Source organism: Stegostoma tigrinum, chromosome 15 (assembly GCF_030684315.1).
Source record: "Stegostoma tigrinum isolate sSteTig4 chromosome 15, sSteTig4.hap1, whole genome shotgun sequence".
Lineage (NCBI taxonomy): Eukaryota > Metazoa > Chordata > Chondrichthyes > Orectolobiformes > Stegostomatidae > Stegostoma > Stegostoma tigrinum.
In genome coordinates, this window is record NC_081368.1 from 25954419 (window position 1) to 25979035 (window position 24617).

Below are 24617 nucleotides of genomic sequence, written 5' to 3' on the forward strand. Positions count from 1 at the left end.
ATTTTAACCTGGAAACCAATATCCATTTCAAGCCCACCGGCTCCCACAGCTATCTAGAATACATGTTCTCACACCCACCATCCTGCAAAAAATTCCATCCCCTCTTCCCAATTCCTTTGCCTCTGCCGCATCTGCTCCCAGGATGAGGCATTCTACTCCCATACCTCTCAGATGTCCTCGATTTTCAAGCCCCCAAGCTTCCCCCCCTCAGCGGTCGAGAATGCCCTCGACCGTGTCTCCCGCACTTTCTGCAACTCATCCCTCACACCCCCCACCCGCAATAACAACGAAAACAGAATCCCCCTCGTCCTCACATAACACCCCACCAACCTCTGGATACACTCATCATCCTCCGACACTTCCGCCATCTACAATCCGACCCCACCACCCAAGACGTTTTTCCCTCCCCACCCTTGCCTGCTTTCTGGAGGGACCACTCTTTCCATGACTCCCTTGTCTGCTCCACACTCCCCTCCAGCCCCACCACACCTGGCACTTTTCCCTGCCACCTGTCCCCTCACCCCCATCCTAGGCCCCAAGAAGATTTTCCACATCAAGCAGATGTTCACCTGCACATCTGCTGATGTTGTATACTGCAACCGCTGTTCCCGCTGTGGCCTCCTCTACATGTGGGAAACCAACCATCAGAGGAGTAGGAGAGCTGGTGTATCGGGTCTAGACCCTTCTTCAGAAATGGGGGAGGGGAACAGGATTCTGAAATAAATAGGGGGAGGCAGATAGAAGATGGATAGAGGAGAAGATAGATGGAGAGGAGACAGATAGGTTAAAGAGGCAGGGATGGAGCCAGTAAAGGTGAGTGTAGGTGGGGAGTTAGGGAGAAGATAGGTCAGTCCAGGGAGGACAGACAGGTCAAGGGAACGGGATGAGGTTAGAAGGTAGGGAATGGAGATGTGGCTTGAGTTGGGAGGAGGGGATAGGTGAGAGGAAGAACAGGTTAGGCAGGTGGGGATGAGCTGGGCTGGTTTTGGGATGCAGTGGGAGGAGTGGAGATTTTGAAACTTGTGAAGTCCACATTGATACCATTGGGCTGCAGGGTTCCCAAGCGGAATATGAGTTGCTGTTCCTGCAACCTTCGGGTGGCATCGTTGTGGCACTGCAGGAGGCCCATGATGGACATTTCATCTAGAGAATGGGAGGGGGAGTGGAAATGGTTTGCGACTGGGAGGTGCAGTTGTTTATTGCGAACTGAGCGGAGGTGTTCTGCAAAGCAGTCCCCAAGCCTCCGCTTGGTTTCCCCAATGTAGAGGTAGCCACACCGGGTACAGCAAAATGCAGTATCCCACATTGGCAGATGTGCAGGTGAACATCTGCTTGATGTGGAAGGTCATCTTGGGCCCTGGGATGGGGGTGAGGGAGGAGGTGTGGGGGCAGGTGTAGCACTTACTGCGGTTGCAGGAGAAAGTGCTGGGTGTGATGGGGTTGGAGGGGAGTGTGGAGCGAACAAGGGAGTCGCGGAGAGAGTGGTCTCTCCGGAAGGCAGACAAGGGTGGGGATGGAAAAATGTCTTTGGTGGTGGGGTCAGATTGCAGATGGCGGAAGTGTCGGAGGATGAGGCATTGTACCTGTCTGTAAGCCAATTGTGTTTTAATTTTTTAAAAAAAACAATGGGGCATATTTGTTTGTCGACTTTGATTTTGCAAGGACCGTAAAAACACTGTGACATCTTTAAATCCAAAGTGGAGTTTATTTAATGCATACTTAGGAATGGGGGAGATCTTCACAATGCAGGCACACTTGCAAACATATATCGGGTAGTGTTGAAAAGGATAAAAAGATCACTTGGTTCACAACAACTTTACAAAACTGAGAGATTCCAGTTGCTTGGCCTGCTGTGTTCATCCAGCTCCACACTTGGTGATCTCGGATTCTCCAGCTTCTGCAGTTCCCATTATCTCTCATCCCAGTTTATCAATAAGTTTGCTTTTAAGAAGTCCAAAAGTCCAAATTTCACAATAAAAATCTGTATTCCTTTTTACGGATGGTTGATGGCTAGCCGACAGTTAAGGTGTTGTAGGCCGTTACTTCACATTAAAAATCTCTTCAAAAGGTGAGAAGTTTTCCAGAAATGTAACTGCTCCCTCAATGTTTTGTGGAAAGGAAGTGGATTACTTGCAAAAAGAGCACAAATGCAGGCATTTGGCTGCTTTTGACAGGACAAAGGTTTTTCCCTTGTAGCCCAGTCAGGGGTTGATATTGCCAGTTGATGCCTGGAGCATGATTGGCCCATTAGTTGACTACTATTTCAAAATTATACAGATTCAGTATTGTGGGAGCCTTATAACCAAGATTCCTGGAAGGAAGAAGCAATTGCCATTAATGTCAATACTTGCATTGAAATAGCCAACTATCTATTGTCCATTCCTGGAGTTAAGTCAAGGTATTTGTTACTCCAGTTCTGAGCACCACAACTCGTGGAGACAGTGTACAAGAAATCTATAAAAATGTTCCAAGGATGAAAATTTCTGTTCAGAGAGTTGACCTGAGAGATTGGAACAGTTCTACTTGGAGAGAAGAAGAGATCTGATGGAATCCCTACAGTGTGGGGACAAGCCCTTTGGCCCAACAAGTCCACGCCAACCCTGACAGCATCCCACCCAGACCCATTCCCCTATAATCCACCCAATCTACACATTCCTGAACACCACAGGCAGTTTAGCATGGCCAATCCACCCAGCCTGCACATCTTTGGACTGTGGGAGGAAACCGGAGCACCTGCATGAAACCCATGCAGATATGGGAGAACGTGGAACCTTCACACAGACAGTCACCCGAAGGTGGAATTGAACCCAGTTTCTTGTGTTGTGAGGCAGCAGTGCTAACCACTGAGCCACTGTGCTTTCAGAATTATGAGATGTCTATATAGAATAAATAGAGAGAAACTGTTCACACTTGTAATTGAATCAAGAATGGCATGACATTTATTTAAAGTGATTTGTAAATGTAGCAAAAGTGATATCAGTTTTTTTTCACACAAGTGATTCAGGTCCGGAAAGCACTGGCTGCAAGTCTGGTCGAGGCAGAGCATGCAACATGTCAAAGCTCATTAGACGATTCAAATAGAAACTTTATACTGGGTTTGGGGAGAGGACAGACAAATGGAACTGCGCCACAATGCTTGTAGGAGAGCCTGTGTACACACGACAGGCGGAATGGCCTCTTTCTGTGCAGTAACAATTCCACAATTCTGTGAAGTGAAGAGTCATTAGCAGGTCCTCCTGTAAGGTGGGTGTAAATTTCAGTCTTATTGTTTCGGAATTTTTCTTTGTGATGCTTATGTCTGTGCAGCTGATAGCATAACAGGTAGCGTTCCAGACCCAACAGGAAATACAGGAACAAGAACAAAGTTGCTGGAAAAGCTCAGCAGGTCTGGCAGTATTTGTGAAGGAAAAAATCAGAATTAACGTTTTGGGTCCAGTGACCCTTCCTCAGAACTCCAACCCTTCCTCAGAACCCCTGAGTTCTGAAGAAGAGTCACCAGACCTGAAACATTAATTCTAATATTTTCTTCACAGATGCTGCCAGACTTGCTGAGCTTTTCCAGCAACTTTGTTCTTGTTCCTGATTTATAGCATACACAGTTCTTTCAGTTTTTACTTAGGAAATACGTGGATGCTCACTACTGAGCTCACATTGACTTCTGAAAGTTTCTGGAAGATCAGTGCTAATACCAAATGTATGATTTTAGCAGCCACCTTTGTTAATATTTTGTTTAAACTTTTACTCAATTTAGAAACTGACGTAAATTGATTTTTACTCCATTTGGTAGCAACAACGTTGGGAGGACATGAGATGTGGTGCTGCAGTCAGAAAACAGAGAGCTAGCAATAGGGGAGAATATTAGCAAACATCACCCCAAAGGTAGAAGTTTCTGGTTGGCTGCCAGTGATGGATGTGAGTACAGAAATAAGAGGCTAATATAAATGAAACCATGGTAGGAGAGATGATGCAGGAGCGTGAGTCCAGATTCCCGAGACTTTGGGTCTAGGTCAGAGGGTAATGGCACTCGTCCAAGCTGGTATGGTATCAAATGAACAGAGTCAGCACTGATTTCTTTGTTGGGCATTTTGCTGGTGCTGTGGGAGGGTTTATATTGGGAAGGGTGTGAGAAGCAAGAAAATATCAGAGAGGAATACCAGGGCATATAAAATGTTGGAAGTGACAGATAACACTGCAACAGTCAACATGATGGCAAAAGATGGAGTCAGGATTAGTAAGAAATTAAAACATTCCATTCTCCAAATGTAAGCTGGGATAGTTCTGAGGAAGGGTCACTGGACCTGAAACGTTAACTCTGATTTCTCTTCACAGGTGCTGCCAGACCTGCTGAAATTTGCCAGCAGCTTCTATTTTTGTTTCTGATTTACAGCATCCACTATTCTTGCAGTTTTTAAGTTGGAATTTGTAGCAGACTAAAGAAGAGAGGGATAAGAGTTCTTAGATGCTGTTCAGAAAAATTTCTGAAATAGCATATATCTGGTTCAATGACAAAGGATGCGCTGTTTGCTGTCAATCTTGAGGATAAGGTGGCTGAGTACATTAAGTCAGCGGGTTGAGAGACTGTGACTGTTGTATCATAAGGTTTAGGATGACCATGGAAAAGAACGATGAACCATCAGACTAACAGTAATTAGCTGAAGAAGGTGCAACATAATTGGAAAAAATGCAGAGCTTCCTCAATGAGAAAGGAGACAGAAATGAAGATAAAGAAGAAAATACCTGCTTATGACATTTGTCAGGTAGAAAATACAAAACAGAACCAAGAGAACAAAAGGTTCTGAAGACAGGTGAAAAAGCAAATAAGAGAAACAATGTGGGATTGTGCAAAGATAAAACAAAAGGAACCACAAATTCTGCTGTAGACACTTATATTTTAAAAATCTGTAAAAGGAGAAGGAGGACGATTTCGGACTGACAAAGGAGTCTACACATGGAACTAAGTGAATATTTTGTGTCTGTCTTTACCCAAGGAAGCAAATGCCAATTAAGTCATGGTAACAGAGGGGGAAATTCAGTCATCAGAAGGGGTCAATTTTGAAAAGGAACAGATGGTGGACAAGCTGCAGCTACATAAAGTTTGAAAAGACAGTGGGGCTGAATGATATGTTTCCTAGGAAGTGAGAATGGAAGTTGTTGAGGCATTGGCCGTAATTTTCCACTGCTCCTTCGACTCAGGAATGACGCCAGAGATCTAGAGAATCTCAGCCAGCAAACCCTTGTTCAAAAAGGCGTGAACAGATAAGCCCAACAATTGTAGGTCAGTTAGTTTAACTTTGGTGGTGGGGACAATTCTAGCAACTATATTTTTGAGTAGAAGTGCTCATCGTACAGGTAAATGTGGGTTAGATAAGGAGAGGATGTATGGATTTCTTAAAGGAAAATAATGTTTAAGCAAACTTGCTGGAGTTTTTTGAAGAGATAGCAGAGACGGTTTATCAAAATAATGCTGTTGATGATGTGGTATATGGATTTTCAAAAGGCACTTGATACAGTTACACAAAACGGGCTTGTGCACACAGTTAGAGCTCACTGAGTAAAAGGACAATAATAAAATGTTTACAATGATGGCTGAGAGTTAGGGAAAAGAAATCAGTAATGCTCAATAGATATTTTTTGGTTTAGAAAAAGGTATGTATTGAAGTTCGCTGTGTATTGGTATTGGGACACTTGCTTTTTCTGATTTGTACTGATGTCATCGAACGTGATCTACAGAAAACAGTTTCAAAGCTTGTGGATGACACAAAACTTGGATGCATTGTAAACTGTGAGGGGGTCAGTGTCAAACTTCAAAAGACATCGACAAGTTGCTGGAATAGGCAGATAGATGGCAGATGAATTCAAAGTGTGAGATGATACATTTTGGTAAAGAGAACATGGAAAGACAGTAAAAAATAAAGATTACTACTCTGAAGAGTGTGCAGGAAATCAGAAACCGAAGTGTATATGAGTACAAGGTTTTAAAGGTGGCGGGATGTTTGCAAGAGTGGTTAATAAATCTTTATGAATAGGAGCATTTGTTTATTGTTTATTAAGGCTTTACTAGAGCACAAGGGTAGGAAGATTAAACTGAACTTGTATAAGACACTAAGATAACAAAGTGTGAAGCTGGCTGAACACAGCAGACCAAGCAGCATCTCAGGAGCACAAAAGCTGATGTTTCGGGGCTAGACCCTTCATTAGAGAGGGGGACGGGGAGAGGGTTCTGAAATAAATAGGGAGAGAGAGGGAGGCGGACCGAAGATGGATAGAGGAGAAGATAGGTGGAGAGGAGAGTATGGGTGGGGTGGTAGGGAGGGGATAGGTCAGTCCAGGGAGGACAGACATGTCAAGGAGGCGGGATGAGGTTGGTAGGTAGGAAATGGAGGTGCAGCTTGAGGTGGGAGGAGGGGATAGGTGAGAGGAAAAACAGGTTAGGGAGTTGGGGACAAGCTGGGCTGGTTTTGGGATGCAGTGGGGGGAGGGGAAGAACTGGGCTGGTTTTGGGATGCAGTGGGGGAAGGGGAGATTTTGAAGCTTGTGAAGTCCACATTGATACCATTGGGCTGCAGGGTTCCCAAGCCGAATATGAGTTGCTGTTCCTGCAACCTTTGGGTGGCATCATTGTGGCACTGCAGGAGCCACCTGAAGGTTGCAGGAACAGCAACTCATATTCTGCTTGGGAACCCTGCAGCCCAATGGTATCAATGTGGACTTCACAAGCTTCAAAATCTCCCCTTCCCCTACTGCATCCCAAAACCAGCCCAGCTCGTCCCCGCCTCCCTAACCTGTTCTTCCTCTCACCTATCCCCTCCTCCCACCTCAAGCTGTACCTCCATTTCCTACCTACTAACCTCATCCTGCCTCCTTGACCTGACCGTCCTCCCTGGACTGACCTATCCCCTCCCTACCTCCCCACCCATACTCTCCTCTCCACCTATCTTATCCTCTATCCATCTTCAGTCCGCCTCCCCTTCTCTCCCTATTTATTTCAGAATCCCCTCCTCATCCCCCTCTGATGAAGGGTCTAGGCCCGAAACGTCAGCTTTTGTGCTCCTGAGATGCTGCTTGGCCTGCTGCGTTCATCCAGCTTCACACTTTGTTATCTTGGATTCTCCAGCATCTGCAGTTCCCATTATCTCTTGTATAAGACACTAGTTAGTTCTTGTGTACGTATCTAAGTGTCACACTTCAGGAAGGATGTGAATACTTTGCAGGAGCGCAACAGAGGTTCACGAACATGTTTCAGGAGTGAGAACCTTCAGTTATGAGGAAAAGTTGGGATAAATTTCCCTGGCGTGCAGAAGGTGTAAGAGAAACTTGATAGAAGTTTCCAAAATCACAAGGGTTGTTGATGGAATAGATGAGGAGAAAGTGTTCTCACTTTTAAACGGCTTGAAAACAAGGTAGCACAGATTTAAAATAATTTGTAAAAGAAGCAAATGCAATGTCATTAGAAATCTTTTTCACAAAGCAAGTAGTTAGGACTGCAGTGCATTGCCTGAAATGTGGTGTAGACAATTTCACTTGAGGCATTCAAGAGAGCATCGGATAATTATAGAAACAATGTTCATGGTTTTGGGGAAATGATACAAAGTTCTAACACTGATTGAAACAGTCAGTGTAAATTAGATGGGCTGAATATCCTTCTGTGACAACTCCCCTTAATATTTAATGGTGCCATCATCACAAGTGCCACAGCAGCCATGTCTTGGAGATCATATCTAGACTAATCATTGTTGTCTGCAACAAGTGGCTGCCTGGAATAAAAAGATTTCTCAAAGCAGACGTATCCACTCTACCAGATTATGATCCAGGATATTTGGACAAAACTTCATCCTTCGTTATTGTCCATTAGTCATTGTGATCATTTGTATCATCACACCAGCACCTTAAATTATGAAAAAAAAGGCTTAAGGTTTTCCGTATTTTACTTCAAATATGTACAGAACAGTGAACTGATCATGCTATATTGTATACTCAGATATTGAAGAGATGGAGTTAAATGTTATAAACTGGGGGCAGTGGATTACATGCACTTTTTTGCAACTAGGACCTCATGTCTGTTCTTTGACTCTCATGAACCCAAATAATCTGATTACCGCTTGCACCTTTGTTGCCAGTTATGATCTGGCTCCACCTGGTGGCAAAGTATGTGAATACAAGGTGATAATATTCCATTTCCTTCTCAATATACTTGTGGTAATCAATACACCGTGGTGCTGAAAGACAGCAGGTCAAGTGGCATCAGAGGAGCAGGCAAGACAACGTTTCGGGCATAAACCCGGTCCTGTTGAAGAGTCTAGGCTTGAAACATCAACACCCCTGACCCTCTGATGCTACCTGAACTGCTGTGTTCTTCCAGCTCCACATTGTATTGACTCTGTCTCCTTCCAGCTCCAACTGCATTGATTCTCACTCCAGCATCTGCAGTTCTTTCTCCTCACGCATATGGCAATGTTTACATTATTGAAAATATTGTACATTGGTGTTGTACATCACAGCTGAAACAAGAATTGTAGTCTGGTGAATACACTGATTTAAGATAACTTGGAAAAGATTCTGTACCATAAGGAAATTATTTTTATTCAGCAAGTTGGATTGAGCAGGAATGTACAGATGGAAAGGATTTTGGAAGCAGATTCAACAATAACTTCCTGAAGAGAAGTGGATAAATTATTAAAAGATATTTTTGCAGGGATGTGTCGATGGAGCAGAGGTCAATAACTAACCAGATTACTCACTTGAACAGTTAGGATGTTTAACAAAATGAAATTTTCTAATGGACACTGACAGGAGTAAAAATGCGTTTCTCAATGATTGTGTGAGCTTTTAATTCCATATTGACAGTCAATTTGATGGCATTCAAACCTTGTAGGTACAATTACGTGGCACTGATTTTCTCTCTATTAATTATCGACAAGCATCAGCAAACTATTTGACCATAAAACATGGCATTGCAGTTGATCCAATCACTGTTATCATGTAGTATTCTCTCACATTCAGCAACGTTTGCAGTATGGTAAATATGAGCCAGCAACTTCTTCAGGTTTTGTCTCATTCAGACTACTTGCAACATGAAAATAAACTCAATCCTGTTCTTATATGACACTAAGGAAACAGCAGCAATCATTGATTCACCTTGAATGTGGTTGTGGATTCATATCAGGCAAATTTATTTTTTTATTTTGAAGATTTGTATATTGCAGCCCCTGTTTAAAATAACCTTGAATAGTCATATTTGTAATGCGTGTTTGTCACCTTGAACAGCATCACTCCAATACTATCAGAAACTTCACTTGATAAGAGAAATAACAAGGAAGAGGATGTATTTGAAGGATATTCAATAAGAAAGGATAAGATCATTGAAATTAAAACAGGTAATTAATGATATTTTGAAAACAGGATGAAAAAAATGGTCAAATAATATCAAGCCAGATGCGGCCCAGTCAAGTTACATTAAAATTAGAAATCAATTAAAAATTGTCACATTATTCATAATATAGAAAACGTATCTGAACTCAACTGTGAAGATTTTTAAAACTTCACTAGGACATAGATATCACTGGCCAAACCAGAATTTATTACCTATCCCAAATTGACCTTGAGAAGCTGGTGGACCTGCTTGAACTGCTGCAGTCCATGTGTTATAGGTAAATTGATATTACCAACAGAGAGGGATTTGCAGAATTTTGTCCCAGTGTCATTGAAAAATTATTTTGATCTAAGGCAGAACAATCTTTTTAAAAACCATCACATGTAATGATAACCTGGAAGGTCATGTCCGAACAGAACTGTCAACATTTTAAAAAAAACACAAGATATTGGATAAGTACATGGGAAAAAGCTACAGAGAAATAGAGATGTTGTACAAATTTTAAAGAATTAGTTATCAGTGACCAAAATGGTCCAATTGTGTACTGTGCAAGCTTTTGTTCCAAATTTATTTATAAATACATGTTAAAAGTTTGTTAATGGGATGTGGGAGTCACTGGCATCACCAATATTTATTGTGCAGTCAAATCTCCCCCGTGAAGGTGGTACTGAACTACCTTCTTGAACTGCTGCAGTCGTCAGAGATGCAGATACTTCCACAATGCTGTTGTTAGGTAGGTGCAGCGCAAATTCCAGGATTTTGACCTAGTGACAAATGAAGGAACAATGTTGTAGTTCCTAGTCACGGGGTGTGGCTAGGAGGGAAATTTCCAGGTGGTGGTTTGTTCGTGTATATGCCATCTTTGAAAAACAAAGTGGTAGAAGTCACAGGTTAGGAAGTCACCACACAAGTCTATTGAACTACAGCAGTGAACTTGAGATAAAACACACTGCTGTCACTGTACATTAATGAAGGGAGCAAATGTTGAAATTACTAAAAGACTTTACAGTCCATATTTACAGATTCAGTGACCTTCAACAAACTGACTTTGAATCATCAGAACTTCCAAATCCTAAACTCTGGCACTAATCTCAAAACAAACGTATATGGGTTGCCCGCTTTCTTTGCTCTAATATAAAACAGGACAAGCAGGGTTCAATCTACATTTGTCAGGTTTGAAATCTTCACCTTGAAAATCATTTATACAGCATTTTTTGCCTTCCCACCATAACTATATATTTTTTGTTTGTTTTCCTTATATCTACATTTCTAACAACCTGCAAAGTGTATGCGCATGTGAACTGTAAATCAAGTGCAAGTTGTTAAATATACATCTTCACTGACAAGCAAACCTTGCCAAAATTTGCTCTACCCCAACCCCAAAAAGAACACAAGTTTACTGTTTATTATTTATTGTTTTACTATGAAGTCCAGTTTACATAACTAATTATTACAGAAGGAAGCATGAGTCAAGACTAATATGCAATGCAGGGTCTGTACTCCTATTTTGCAAAAACTTGGTCCATTCATCTAATCCTCTCTCCATTTTTGAGGAGTGATCTTGCCCACAGGAGACAAGTTCCATGTAATGCCAGTCTGTGTTGAAACCTACAAGCAAATAGAAGCATGTAAGAAACAAACATTACTACAACACGTAGTTAGTTAAATTAAGAAGTCTTTCTAACAGCAAATTCAACTGTAGCAGAGTTGGGAACAAATCTGCAGGTGGCTTAGCGAACAACAAAAGGAGTTTGATTTATTTTATTAAATTAAAAACCAAGAGAACTACAGATGCTGTAAATCAGAAACAAACAAGCAATTGCTGAAAAAGCTCAGCAGGTCTGGCAACATCTTTGGAGAAAGGATTTCTGAAGAGGGGTCACCAGACCTGAAATGTTAACCCTGATTTTTCTTCACAGATGCTACTAGGCCTGCTGAGCTTTTCCAGAAAATTGTGATTTTATTCATTGTTAGATTAAGTGAACATCAGAATATGGGGCAAGGAGGCAGAAATACAAAGCAGTGGTTAGGCCCCAGTTAGAATTCTGCATTCAGTTCATAGAAACTAGGAGCAAGAGTAGGCCATTCAGCTCTTCAAACTTGCTCTGCCATTCAATATAATCAGACTGATCCTCTCTAAGCCATATTTCCACTTTCTTCCCATACCCTCGGATGCCTCCAATATCACAAAATTCTCAACATTTCAAAAAGTGCTTAAACGTGTGACTAGGCCTCCACCAGCCATCCAAAATAGCAAACTAGAAGTTCAGAACACCACATCTTAGAAAGGATATAATTGCCATGAAGGGGAGCCTCACAGACACACAAGAATGATTAAAAACAAAACACTGCAAATCCCAGAAATCAGAAAATGCCATAACTCTTATTAAAGCGAACAAACAACAGCTGAAACTTAGATATAGATCAACTATAATCTAACAAAGACAGAACAGGCCTTGGCCTTCAATGGCTGACACAGAGACAAGTTTTAAATAATTAAAACATCTTTCAGACATGCAGATACCTCTGGAGTTTTCCCCCACCTTATAAAATAATCAGTATCTGATTGTGATGTGAATAAAAACAGAAAATTGTTATAAGTGTCTTGAAGTCAGATGAATAACCTCATGAGGTAAATCTCGCATACTAAGTTGAATTTTTTAAAAAATTGCTACTGCTGCTTCAGCAGTTTCACAAGCAAGGGACATGTTCAATGTCTGCACTGTTGAGTTGCCATAAAATAGTACCGAGCACATCACCGGCTCACAAGTGATAGTGACCCAACAGTCTGTTGCTCACTTGGATGATATCTCAGTTATTTGATTTGAAAGTGTGGAAAAAAAACAAATAGATGATCACTACTAAGTTTTTAAAAACTTACATAACTCCAAACTACAACACAGAATGTCAGTCCTCCCAAAAGGATAGCATTTCCATATTTGTCATGGAAGTCAGGACCAGTCTTGTGGTGAACTTGTCTTGCTGCGATTTGACGAATGCTCCGACCTAAAAAAAAACCAAATACCAAATTCTTTTTGACTGCAATTATTCAGCTTCAGAGACAAGTGTTAATTCTACAGTGAGCGCATTCATCGGAATTTGAGGTACATCACATTTCAGCTGCCTTGCAGGTACCACTCAAAATGGATAAATTCAGAATGAGTCACCAACCCTAAACTACAGGCGTGGCAACAGGGATTTAGCAGATATCACAAATCTCAAACTGAAATCAACAGAACAGTCAATAAGATATTTCTCAAAATGAAATCAACATGTCATCAGGTCTGATCTTAATGACGCACTGAAATCTGAAAGGAATAAAGCAGGGTAACATTTTTATACTTAAAGCAAAACAAAATGTCAACAAATGTTCACTTAATTAGGAACATCTACATTAGAATTGCTGTCCCTGATGTTATACTTAAGTAGGAAAATAGGTCAAGAAAAGCTTTTATTTTGTCAGATCAGAAAACATGATTAAACTTCCAAAAAAATATGGTCACCAACTTACGGACATTTGACAGTAACAAGATCCCATACAGGTATGTATTAATATTAGTTTAAGATTTGATGCAAATGTTTCCATGTACATAAAATGCCAATTTATACTGTACTCCCACTTCTGTACAAATCAACTTGTGAACATTCAACAATAGAACCTAGGATCTGGTGGAAACAATACAGCAAGTGATTTTTGCTGAGTTTAAATACACAGCTTTCACAAGATCTAATGCTTGGTTACCTGTAATTTCTGGTTCACACTGACTTGACATGAGCAAGAAATGTTCTTGAATACCAAGAGTCCAGAATCAGGGTCCACAGTCTAAGGATAAGGGGTAGAGCATTTAGGATCTGGGCAAATAAATTTCTTCACCCAGAGTATGGTCAGCTTGTGGAATTCTCCAGGGAAAGTGGTTCATGCCAATCTTTTTAAGAAAGTGAGATAGTTCTTGGGGCTAAATGAATCAAAGCATCGGGAGAAAGCAGAAGCAGGGTACGGAATTGGATAAGAAGCCATGATCACGTGGTACAGTGACGCAGGTTCAAAAGGACCAAAAGACCTACTTCTGTTCCTATTTTCTACATGTCTATGTAATTGCCAGGAGCATAATGAGTATCATGCATAACTGCACAGCTGCAAATTACTCAGTGCAAAATAATCAAATTCCGTTTCAAATTATTGCAATAGTCATCGCTGGCATTTCTATCAAGTTTGTCCTAACTTGTTAGTAACAGAATGGCAAAGGTCAAGTCCATTTGCCTTTTACAGCACAAGCTTGTAGTTATTATGGAGTGATCAATTTACAAGCACAAATGCAATATAACCAGTGTGCGACAGAATCATTTTTCTTCCACAGCTACACAAGGAGTCATAGTTTACAGTAGAAACTAGATAATATCCATGCTTCACAAACAAAGCAGATACCATAACTGGAATCTATTAAAAAATTCTATTACAGATGGTCAGGATTCTTCACATTAACGTGTTCCATTTTGTTGTGTGGCACTTCCATTGTGCTAAGTGGAAAAGGTCAACAACAACAGCTCCACAAGGTGCTAACGATCATGAGTAACAGTCATATTGTACTCAGCCACACAATCTGTAACCTTACTACAAGGCATGTCCCTCAGTCTCACATTACCAACAAGCCAAGAGATCAACATGGCTCTATGAACAGTGCAGGAGGACATGCTAGGAACACCACAGGCACACAAAGTTGCATGTCAAGCTAGTGAAGCTACTACACAGGACAACTTACACTCCAAACAATGCGATCGACAGTGATAGACCAGCCTCACAATCACTGGTCAGATCAAAGGTCTACAATCTTGACACATCCAATCATAATGGTGGTGGATAATTAAACAGAAGGAGGTGGCTCCATCAATGATTCCACTCCCAACGATGGAGAAGCTGAACACCTCAGCGCAAAACACAGGTTGAAGAGTATGAGCCCTGCTTCAGCCAAGTGTCCCCTTGCTTCCTCGTGAGGCAAAGTGCAACACAAGTGCTAGTCTTCGGTCAATGCACTTCACTTCACTTGATAAAAGCAAGGCACTGGATAGTGCAAAATCAACTCTTCTGCATTCACCTCCCATGTTGGCTGGAAAGATGCCAATATGTCCTGTCCACAAAAAAAAATCATGTGCAATTCAATTTGATTTAGTCATCAAACGTAGCAAGAAATTGAAAAGCATTGTTTTGCTTGCTATACAGGCGCATCCCCATACAAAGAACATCAGGTTTGCACGGAAGGTGCAGAGAGGGGAAAGAGAGACATCAGAATTATAAAGAAAGTTGAATGGAGAATAAATTAACTCAAAGAGGGTAAATAACCTTGAAAGAAATGCAAAACAAGAGACAAGTTGCATAATGGTGCTTCTAATATACAGCTTTAAAGAAAAATGAAAACAGTTTCTACTCAGATGATCAAGCACCAAAGAGAAAGAACCAACATTTCAGGAATAAGATCTTGACCCAAAATATAAACACAAATGGTAAGCTTTAAAATTCCCATCTTCAATGAAGTATCAGTTATAGCTCTTGCAACTTCCCACTCAAGTTGAAATTCTGACAATTGACATGACAACACATGGCCACAGTAACCATAGTACACAAGCTTTGGCTGGTCTTTGGCAACTGCTCCTTCAGGATCATCTTCAAAAATCAACTGATAAAGACAAGCAAAACTATTGGTCACTCCAGAAGGGTTAAGGATACATTTCAACTCCGGAAGCAGAGAGTAACCTTTTCAAAATATACCAAGTCAAAATGATCCAGGTCCAGCTTTCCAAGAGAAGAAACATCCCAGGAACTATTATTCCCAAAGCTGTACTTGCAGACTGCAAAAAGGCAAATTCTGGAAGATACTGGGAAGCAATCCTTCTCCCAGGTGGAACTGTACTACAAAAGAAGCTGACGTTTTACAAACTAAACTCAAGGGTTAGAGACTGTAATACAAAGTTAGGACTCCTAGAATTTTGATGTGTATAAATCAAACGGACTAAAAGAAATCTTCACACCGAAAGCAACCTGGGGAGCTCGTACAAGAGAACCAGGCAGCCCAACACGTCAAACTCTGCAGCCCAATGGTATCAACGTGGACTTCACCAGCTTCAAAATCTCCCCTTCCCCCACCGCATCCCAAAACCAGCCAAGTTCGTCCCCACCCCCCACTGCATCCCAAAACCAGTCCAAACTGTCTCTGCCTCCCTAACCTGTTCTTTCTCTCACCCATCCCTTCCTCCCACCCCTACCTACTAACCTCATGCCACCTCCTTGACCTGTCCGTCTTCCCTGGACTGACCTATCCCCTCCCTACCTATACTCTCCTCTCCACCTACCTGCTTTTCCCTCCATCTTTGGTCCGCCTCCCCCTCTCTCTCTATTTATTCCAGAACCCTCTCCCAATATCCCTCTCTGATGAAGGGTCTAGGCCCGAAACGTCAGCTTTTGTGCTCCTGAGATGCTGCTTGGCCTGCTGTGTTCGTCCAGCCTCACATTTTATTATGAAATGTGAGGCTGGATGAACACAGCAGGCCCAGCAACATCTAGGAGCACAAAAGCTGACGTTTCAGGCCTAGACCCTTCATCAGAAAGGGATATTGGGAGAGGGTTCTGGAATAAATAGAGAGAGAGGGGGAGGCGGACCGAAGATGGAGGGAAAAGCAGGTAGGTGGAGAGGAGAGTATAGGTGGGGAGGTAGGGAGGTGATAGGTCAGTCCAGGGAAGACGGACAGGTCAAGGAGGTGGCATGAGGTTAGTCGGTAGCAGATGGAGGCGCGGCTTGGGGTGGGAGGAAGGGATGGGTGAGAGGAAGAACAGGTTAGGGAGGCAGAGACAGGCTGGGCTGGTTGTGTGACGCAGTGGGTGGAGGGGAAGAGCTGGGCTGGTTGTGTGGTGCAGTGGGGGGAGGGGGGACGAACTGGGCTGGTTTTGGGATGCGGTGGGGGAAGAGGAGATTTTGAAGCTGGTGAAATCCACATTGATACCATTGGGCTGCAGGGTTCCCAAGCGGAATATGAGTTGCTGTTCCTGCGACCTTCGGGTGGCATCACTGTGGCACTGCAGGAGGCCCATGATGGACATGACATCTAAAGAATGGGAGGGGGGAGTGGAAACGGTTTGCGACCGGGAGGTGCAGTTGTTTATTGCGAACCGAGCGGAGGTGTTCTGCAAAGCAGTCCCCAAGCCTCCGCTTGGTTTCCCCAATGTAGAGGTAGCCGCACCGGGTACAGTGGATGCAGTATACCACATTGGCAGATGTGCAGGTGAACCTCTGCTTAATGTGGAATGTCATCCTGGGGCCTGGGACAGGGGTGAGGGAGGTGGTGTGGGGGCAAGTGTAGCATTTCCTGCGGTTGCAGGGGAAGGTGCCGGGTGTGGTGGGGTTGGAGGGCAGCGTGGAGCGAACAAGGGAGTCACGGAGAGAGTGGTCTCTCCGGAAAGCAGACAGGGGTGGGGATGGAAAAACGTCTTGGGTGGTGGGGTCGGATTGTAGATGGCAGAAGAGTCGGAGGATGATGCGTTGTATCCGGAGGTTGGTGGGGTGGTGTGTGAGAACGAGGGGGATCCTCTTTGGGCGGTTGTGGCGGGGGTGGGGTGAGGGATGTGTTGCGGGAGACGCGGTCAAGGGCGTTCTCGACCACTGTGGGGGGAAGTTGTGGTCCTTGAAGAACTTGGACATCTGCAATGTGCGGGAGTTGAATGCCTCATCGTGGGAGCAGATGCAGCAGGGGCGGAGGCGGTGGAATTGGGAATAGGGGATGGAATTTTTGCAGGAGGGTGGCTGGGAGGTGGTGTATTCTAGGTAGCTCTGGGAGTCGGCCGGCTTGAAATGGACATCAGTTACAAGCTGGTTGCCTGAGATGGAGACTGAGAGGTCCAGGAAGGTGAGGGATGTGCTGGAGATGGCCCAGGTGAACTGAAGGTTGGGGTGGAAGGTGTTGGTGAAGTGGATGAACTGTTCGAGCTCCTCTGGGGAGCAAGAGGCGGCGCCGATACCGTCATCAATGTAACGGAGGAAGATGTGGGGTTTGTGGCCTGTGTAGGTGCGGAAGAGGGACTGTTCCACATAACCTACAAAGAGGCAGGCATAGCTGGGGCCCATGGCCACCCCCTTAGTCTGTAGGAAGTGGGAGGAATCGAAAGAGAAGTTGTTGAGGGTGAGGACGAGTTCAGCTAGGCGGATGAGGGTGTCGGTGGAGGGGGACTGGTCGGGCCTGCGGGACAGGAAGAAGCGAAGGGCCTTGAGGCCGTCTGCGTGCGGAATACTGGTGTATAGGGACTGGACGTCCATGGTGAAAATGAGGTGTTGGGGGCCAGGGAATTGGAAGTCCTGGAGGAGGTGGAGGGCGTGGGTGGTGTCACAGACATAGGTAGGGAGTTCCTGGACCAAAGGGGAGAAAATGGAGTCCAGATAGGTGGAGATGAGTTCGGTGGGGCAGGAGCAGGCTGAGACGATGGGTCAACCAGGGCAGGCAGGTTTGTGGATTTTGGGAAGGAGATAGAAACGGGCCGTGCGGGGTTGGGGAACAATGAGGTTGGAGGTCCCCTGAGGTGATGAGATCATGGATGGTGTTGGAGATGATGGTTTGGTGCTCAGGTGTGAGGTCATGATCGAGGGGGCAGTAAGAGGTGGTGTCGGAGAGGTGGCGTTTGTCTCGGCGATGTAGAGGTCAGTGCGCCATACTACCACTGCGCCACCCTTGTCTGCGGGTTTGATGGTGAGGTTGAGGTTGGAGCGGAGGGCTGCCCGCTCTGCGGGGGAGAGGTTGGAGTGGGTGAGAGGGGTGGAGAGGTTGAGGCGGTTAATGTCTCAACGGCAGTTAAAGATGAACAGGTCGAGGGAAGGTAGGAGGCCTGGGGGTGGTGTCCAGGAGGAGGACTTGTGTTGGAAGCGGGTGAAGGGGTCAGTGGAGGCAGGTTTAGGCTCCCGGTTGAAGAAGTAGGTGTGGAGGCAAAGGCGGCAGAAAAACTGTTCTATGTCCAATCGTGACTGGTATTTTATTATCTTGGATTCTCCAGCATCTGCAGTTCCCATTATCACAACCAAACACGTTGAATATGATTCTACTTATAACATAGATTAAAAGCACAACAAATTGCAACTTGGATGCTGTAAAAGGCACAGGAAATGGTGAGATAGTTGAAATGACTGATCAATTAATTAGGAAATAACGTAGGAACAGATACACCACATTCACGTTACATATCCAGCCGAGATTATTTTGCCGGGTAAGCCTGCATTTAAACTAATTTCGGAAGCATTAACTGGTTTCCTTTCCATCAGTAACCTTTAAATCGCAGGGTCACATTCTGCTCACCAGCCCGTCCGCCACCACCCTTCACACCTCTGCCTTATTTCCTCGTTTCAGGCGACAAGCAAATCCAAAGCCTTTAAAACTACACTACATTTAAAACGTGAAGAGAGCTGCAGCAGCACAGGAAGGACGTGGAGCCTAACTAGGACCCCGTTACCGAGCATTTATTTACCCGTTAGGGAGAGAAGGCTCCTGCTCAAAGGCACCATCTCTTCGTCGCGCCCGTTTACCCTTCACGAAAACAAAATGGGGGGCAACCAGCAACCGCGCCTGCGCCAGCGGCCCGACTTTTGACGATGCAGACCATTTTAAAAATAAACAAAATCCACCACATATCACGATTTGTAATTTAAGTCTATCAAATAAAAGTATGGGGAAAGTATATTTGAAAAAATGTAATAATGGAAGGGGCTTTTTTAAAAACGGGGGTGGGTGGGGAGAAAGTTACGCATGCGCACGTGGGTATGTAGGCCAATAGCCCAAGAAACTACAGCTCCCAGAAAGCAGTGCGGCCCGCTCCCGACTAAATCTTTCATCAATCTTTTACGTCTGGCGAATTTTCTCAACCACAACGTGTTACTGCGAATAATATTGATGTTAAATGTTTGAATTCCATGGAAGTGAAGGGATTCTAAATATTCCATGTGTCGCCGACCAAGCCAACAGACTTTGTAAATCAACATCAGGGACGGCCGCAGCATTTCTGTCGAAGGATCGGCGGCTGCGACCGCCGTAGATAAAATGCCTAAATGAAAAATAAAACGAAACATCACAAGAACACTGAAAATATAAAGACAAAAAAGAGCTGCCTCGTCTTTTTCACTTTATCAAGCGAACTGTCAACTCTCTTTGCATCAGTGTCAGGATGGCCGAGTGGTCTAAGGCGCCAGACTCAAGGAGTAAAGTCCTTCCGCAGAAAGCTGGGTGTTCTGGTCTCCAACTGGAGGCGTGGGTTCGAATCCCACTTCTGACACAACTTTTTTTCTGCCTTTGTTTTTAAAAAATACACCCTATTCAATAAGCTAAGATTTTGAAAATTAACCAACACGGATTCCGCGCAAATATTAACCTTTTCAGGGCCTATCAGTTACCACTCAGTCGTATGATGAGGCTCTCCCTAAGCTAATTGTGATTGCATTATTGTAGAGTAGCGAGCTGCCAGTTCTATTAGGTTACGCTAATCCTTCCACTTCCCAGTGCGGAAGGTCACTCTCCACTCTCCAATCGCTAGCACTGAAATGCAATTACAATAGCACAAACTGTGCTACTTGTCTGTGCTGCTACCCATTGCAAGGTTGAGAGAAAGGAGCAAGTGCCCAGAATTTCAAGTTAAGTGACTTCAGACCGGAAATTAGAAAAGGGAGGAACGCCAGAACCAAAACAAAGAATACCCAGCAGATCTGGTTAGCAGCAAAGATTGTTAATTCCTCTAAATTTCATCTTACAAATATCCCAACGCCAAGTTTCTGCCAAACTTGTGCAGTACTTTCTAATAAAATAGACGTAGTTGCTGGCTACCATATTTCTGTCTTGAAAGTGATGGTAAACACCATTGAACATGGAAGCAACCCAAAGAATGCTCCTTTGTAATGAATTTGAGATGTAAAGTTATTTCCGTTTATATTTCTTTCAAGGCATTTTATAAACGTACGGAGTTGGAATCTATTCCTAAATTCCCTTGTTTCCCAGTTGCAGCCTAGACGACAGCTTCAGATATTTGCTACAACCAGATTCTCCACCATACAGCTTCGATCCACCTCCACGTCTCGCCCAATTTATTTCAAGGCCCTCTAGCCATCCCCTTTTCTGATGAAGGGTTTCGGCCCGAAACGTCAACTTTTGTGCACCTAAAATGCTGCTTGGCCTGCTGTGTTCATCCAGCTCTATACTTTGTTATCCAGGTACCGCGTGTCAAGTTTTAAACCCAAAGATCTATATATACTGAAAACCAGTTATAAGAGTGGCTGGGTTTTGTACAATCAGAGTCACAAAGTCGGAGAAATTTTTGAAATGAGATTTAATATGTAAAATCAACTTGAAGAATGAATGAAAGCAATTAAATTATATAAACCTCATGGCATTAAAGAGAGATTGCTGCCAGACCTGCTGAGCTTTTCCAGCAACTTTGTTTTTGTTCATGACATTAAATATTAGTGTGTAACAGCATTATATGAGAAGCTATTTCAGAGACAGTAGGAACTGCAGATGCTGGAGACCCGAAACGTCCGCTTCCTGTTCCTCGGCCTGCTGTGTTCATCCAGCTCTACACCTTGTTATCTCACGTGAGAAGCTGTTGTCTTAACCACTTGTTTGTTGTTTTAATACAAAATAATATTGACAGTAATATTTCGTATCCAGTACCGAAAGACAACGACAGGTGTCAGTAGACTCGAACAGTTGCCTAGAATATTGCAGAGAGATTGCCTTTCTGTAGACTGTAACGAGCCTATTCTTTAGATTTGTGGAATATCTTTCAAATGCTCGTTTAGTTTGCTGAACAACTATTCATACATGAACAAAACAAATGGCCCAGCGTGAAAGGTTGTCCATATCCCATACGACAGCTCAAGTGGGTGTCAGGATGGCCGAGTGGTCTAAGGCGCCAGACTCAAGGAATAAACTCCTTCCGCTATAAAGCTGGGTGTTCTGGTCTCCAACTGGAGGCGTGGGTTCGAATCCCACTTCTGACACGAATGTTTTACATTAATCACTGGGAAGCAAGTCCCCATTCTAACAACCAGTATGAACTCATCTGCCGGGCTCTGATTATCTTTCTCTGTTCCGTTCCTACTACCAAATATATTAAAATTGATCCAATGAAATGTAATATAAGCTTGAAGAACATTTCATGTTTTTGACGAGAGGTTTGCAGCTGTCCAAGCTCAACTTTCAAGTTCAACAATTTAAAATTCAAGAATTGACACGACGGTCGAAGAGCCTCTTTCTGTGCTGAAATCTTTCTATGACCCTTTAAGATTATAGCTCCTGCCCCCAAGGTTACAAGAAATTTTTGATCTGGTGCAAAAGTTGACCCTAACATTTGGCCCAGAAATAATTAATTTTCCATATACATACGTGTAAGTCGACCCTTAGCCCAGCCCCATCCTGTGACGTTTAGTGCATGTCAACGCAAGATGTTAACACAAAACTCTCATTGGAGTCCACTACGTTCCTACCTGCTAATCCTGACCTCCAACATGGCCGTGTGGTATCAAGAATAATCCTGAAATGCACTTGAAACTCAGAGTCGGTGAGATTACACAGCAAATAATTGTTCAGCAGCTAGTGAACTCAAGATGTTGGAGGAAACTTCAGAAATTGGGTGATGCTCTCTTCACAAATATGCGGATGGTCAAGAATGAATGTGGATAAAAATCAAAAGGACTGTGGATGATGTTCTGAGGACACGAAACATTAACTCTGTTTCCTCCTCCACAGATGCTGCAAGAATGAATGTGGGGTTGGCAGCAGCAGTCCGTAAATGTGGGACTGGAAGAACACAGCTGGTGATCCACATGTTTGGTCAAGACTGCCTCACCTAGCCAAACTTCGTAAGTCACAGGACCTGACCATACGCCAACCTCGCCTCATACCCATACAGTGCCATTTACAGTGCCCAAACTTCTCCCCCGAATTAAATTGTCTCTCTCCTTTAGAGAAGGCAGTGGCTGGCATTGGTGTTGCTTTGGCTGTTTCACCCTCCCCACTAGGTCTGGAAATAACAGGTTTAACCTGGTGTGGAGTCTTCTCCCCATTAACAACTCTGCCAGAGCTATGCTTTTTGTTGCATGAGGAATGGTCCTATAATCGAACAGGAACTGCGATAGTTTGGTATCAAGTGACACTTTAGGCTGCTTCGTCAAGCCTACCTTCAACATTTGGACTTCTCTTTCCACCAGACCTATGGATGATGGATAGTGTGGAGCTCTCCCTATGTGCTGAATGCCATTCGACTTCAGGATAAACTCAAATTCCCTGCTGGTACATGCTGTTTTATTGTAAGTGACCAATACTTCCAGGAGTCGTTGTATCACTAACAATACTTGCAGTTTGCCCATTGTCATTCCTGACTTTGCCAAATGGACTTTATGCATGTCCAACCACTTTGAATGGGCATTCACAATGACCAGTAACATTGAGATCATGAAAGGACTAGCATAATTGGCATGTAACCGGGTTCAGAGCTTACTTGGCCATTTCAATGAATGTGGGGCTGCTGCTGGTGGAAATTTTTGTCCTTGTTGGCACTCTGGGCAAAATGTGGTGCAGCTTGAGAATTTGTCAATATTACATTGAGCTGTGTCAAGCAGATATAATAGGAACTGCAGAATCTGAGATAACAAAGTGTGAAGCTAGATGAACACAGCAGGCCAAGCAGCATCTTAGGAGCACAAAAGCTGACATTTCGGGCCTCGACCCTTTATCAGAAATTGGGGAGGGGGAGAGGGTTCTAAAATAAATAGGGATAGAGGGGGAGGCGGATCGAAGATGGATAGAGAAGAAGAAAGGTGGAGAGAAGACAGACAAGTTAAAGAGGCGGGGATGGAGCCAGTAGAGGTGAGTGTAGGTGGGGAGGTAAGAAGGGGATAGGTCAGACTGGCGAGGACGGACAGGTCAAGGGGGTGGGATTAGGTTAGTGGGATGGAAATGGGGGTTCAACTTGCGGTGGGAGGAGGGGACAGGTGAGAGGAAGAAAAGGTTAGGGAGGCGGGGATGAGCTGGGCTGGTTTTGGGATGCAGTGAGGGGAGGGGAGATTTTGAAGCTTGTGAAATCGATATTGATACCATTGGGCTGCAGGATTTCCAAACGGAATATGAGTTGCTGTTCCTGCAACCTTCGGGTGGCATCATTGTGGCACTGCAGGAGGCCCATGATGGACATGCTGTGTAAGGAATGGGAGGGCGAGTTGAAATGGTTCACAACTGGGAGGTGCAGTTGTTTATTGCGAACCCAGCATAGGTGTTCTGCAAAGGGGTCCCTAAGGCTCCACTTGGTTTCCTCAATGTAGAGCAGGCCACAACAGGTACAGCGGATACAGTATACCACATTGGCAAATGTGCCGGTGAACATCTGCGTGATGTGGAAAGTCTTCTTGGCGCCTGGGATGGGGGTGAGGGAGGAGGTATGGGGGCAGGTCTAGCACTTCCTGCGGTTGCAGGGGAAAGTGTCAGGTGTGGTGGGTTTGGAGGGGAGTGTGGAGCAGGCAAGGGAGTCACGGAGACAGTGGCCCCTCCAGAAAGCAGACAAGGGTGGGGAGGGAAAAATGTCTTTGGTGGTGGGGTTGGATTGCAGATGACAGACGTGTCGGAGGAAGATGCATTGCATCCGGAGGTTGGTGGGGTGGTACATGAGGACGAGGGGGATTCTCTTTTGGTGGTTATTGCGGGGGCAGGGTGTGAGGGATGAGTTGTGGGAGAGATGGTCGAGGCCGTTCTCGACCACCGCAGGAGGGAAGTTGCAGCCCTTTAAAAATGAGGACATCTGAAATGTATGGGAGTGGAATGCCTCATCCTGGGAGCAGATGTGTCAGAGGCGAAGGAATTGGGAATAGGGGTTGGCATTTTGGCAGGATGTCAAGCAGGTGTCAGGATGGCTGAGTGGTCTAAGGCGCCAGACTCAAGGAATAAACTCCCTCCACTACAAAGCTGGGTGTTCTGGTCTCCAACTGGATGTGTGGGTTCAAATCCCACTTCTGACATGAACTTTTTACATTAATCACTGGGAAATGTACCCATTTTCACTGCCAGTATCATCTCATCTCCCAGTTTCTGATTACCTTTCTCTGTTCCGTTCCCACTAACAAATATATTAAAATTGTTCCTATAAAATGTAATATAAGCTTGAAGAACATTTCATGTTTTTGACAAGAGGTTTGCAGCTGTCCAAACTCAACTTTCAAGTTCAACAATTTAAAATTAAAAA

At 44.0% G+C, this 24617-nt stretch overlaps 1 protein-coding gene and 3 non-coding genes across 4 annotated transcripts; 3 read left to right on the plus strand and 1 right to left on the minus strand.

Moving 5' to 3' along the window:
- Positions 1 to 10765: 10765 nt before the first annotated feature.
- LOC125459057 (cytochrome c oxidase subunit 7B, mitochondrial) lies at positions 10766 to 18997 on the minus strand. The gene is made up of 3 exons (XM_048544983.1): positions 18867 to 18997; positions 12252 to 12376; positions 10766 to 10978 (listed from the first exon to the last, which is right to left on the minus strand). The coding sequence occupies exons 1-3, from the start codon at positions 18901 to 18903 to the stop codon at positions 10901 to 10903; spliced, it is 240 nt and encodes a 79-aa protein (XP_048400940.1). The 5' UTR covers positions 18904 to 18997; the 3' UTR covers positions 10766 to 10900.
- A 556-nt stretch (positions 18998 to 19553) lies between these two features.
- trnal-caa (transfer RNA leucine (anticodon CAA)) lies at positions 19554 to 19667 on the plus strand. The gene is made up of 2 exons: positions 19554 to 19591; positions 19622 to 19667. It is a non-coding gene; the product is annotated as a tRNA-Leu (tRNA).
- A 1602-nt stretch (positions 19668 to 21269) lies between these two features.
- On the plus strand, positions 21270 to 21384 carry trnal-caa (transfer RNA leucine (anticodon CAA)). Its single transcript has 2 exons — positions 21270 to 21307; positions 21339 to 21384. It is a non-coding gene; the product is annotated as a tRNA-Leu (tRNA).
- A 2894-nt stretch (positions 21385 to 24278) lies between these two features.
- trnal-caa (transfer RNA leucine (anticodon CAA)) lies at positions 24279 to 24393 on the plus strand. Its single transcript has 2 exons — positions 24279 to 24316; positions 24359 to 24393. It is a non-coding gene; the product is annotated as a tRNA-Leu (tRNA).
- The last annotated feature ends 224 nt before the right edge of the window (positions 24394 to 24617 follow it).

Excerpts from the sequence above, each read along its gene's own strand:
- LOC125459057 (XM_048544983.1), bottom strand. The coding sequence starts at position 18,903 with ATGGTGCCTTTGAGCAGGAGCCTTCTCTCCCTAACGG. Across the intron at positions 12,377-18,866 it reads GAGCCTTCTCTCCCTAACGG|GTCGGAGCATTCGTCAAATC; the intron begins GTAAATAAATGC and ends GTTTTTTTTTAG. Across the intron at positions 10,979-12,251 it reads GTGTTGTAGTTTGGAGTTAT|GTTTCAACACAGACTGGCAT; the intron begins GTAAGTTTTTAA and ends ATTTGCTTGTAG.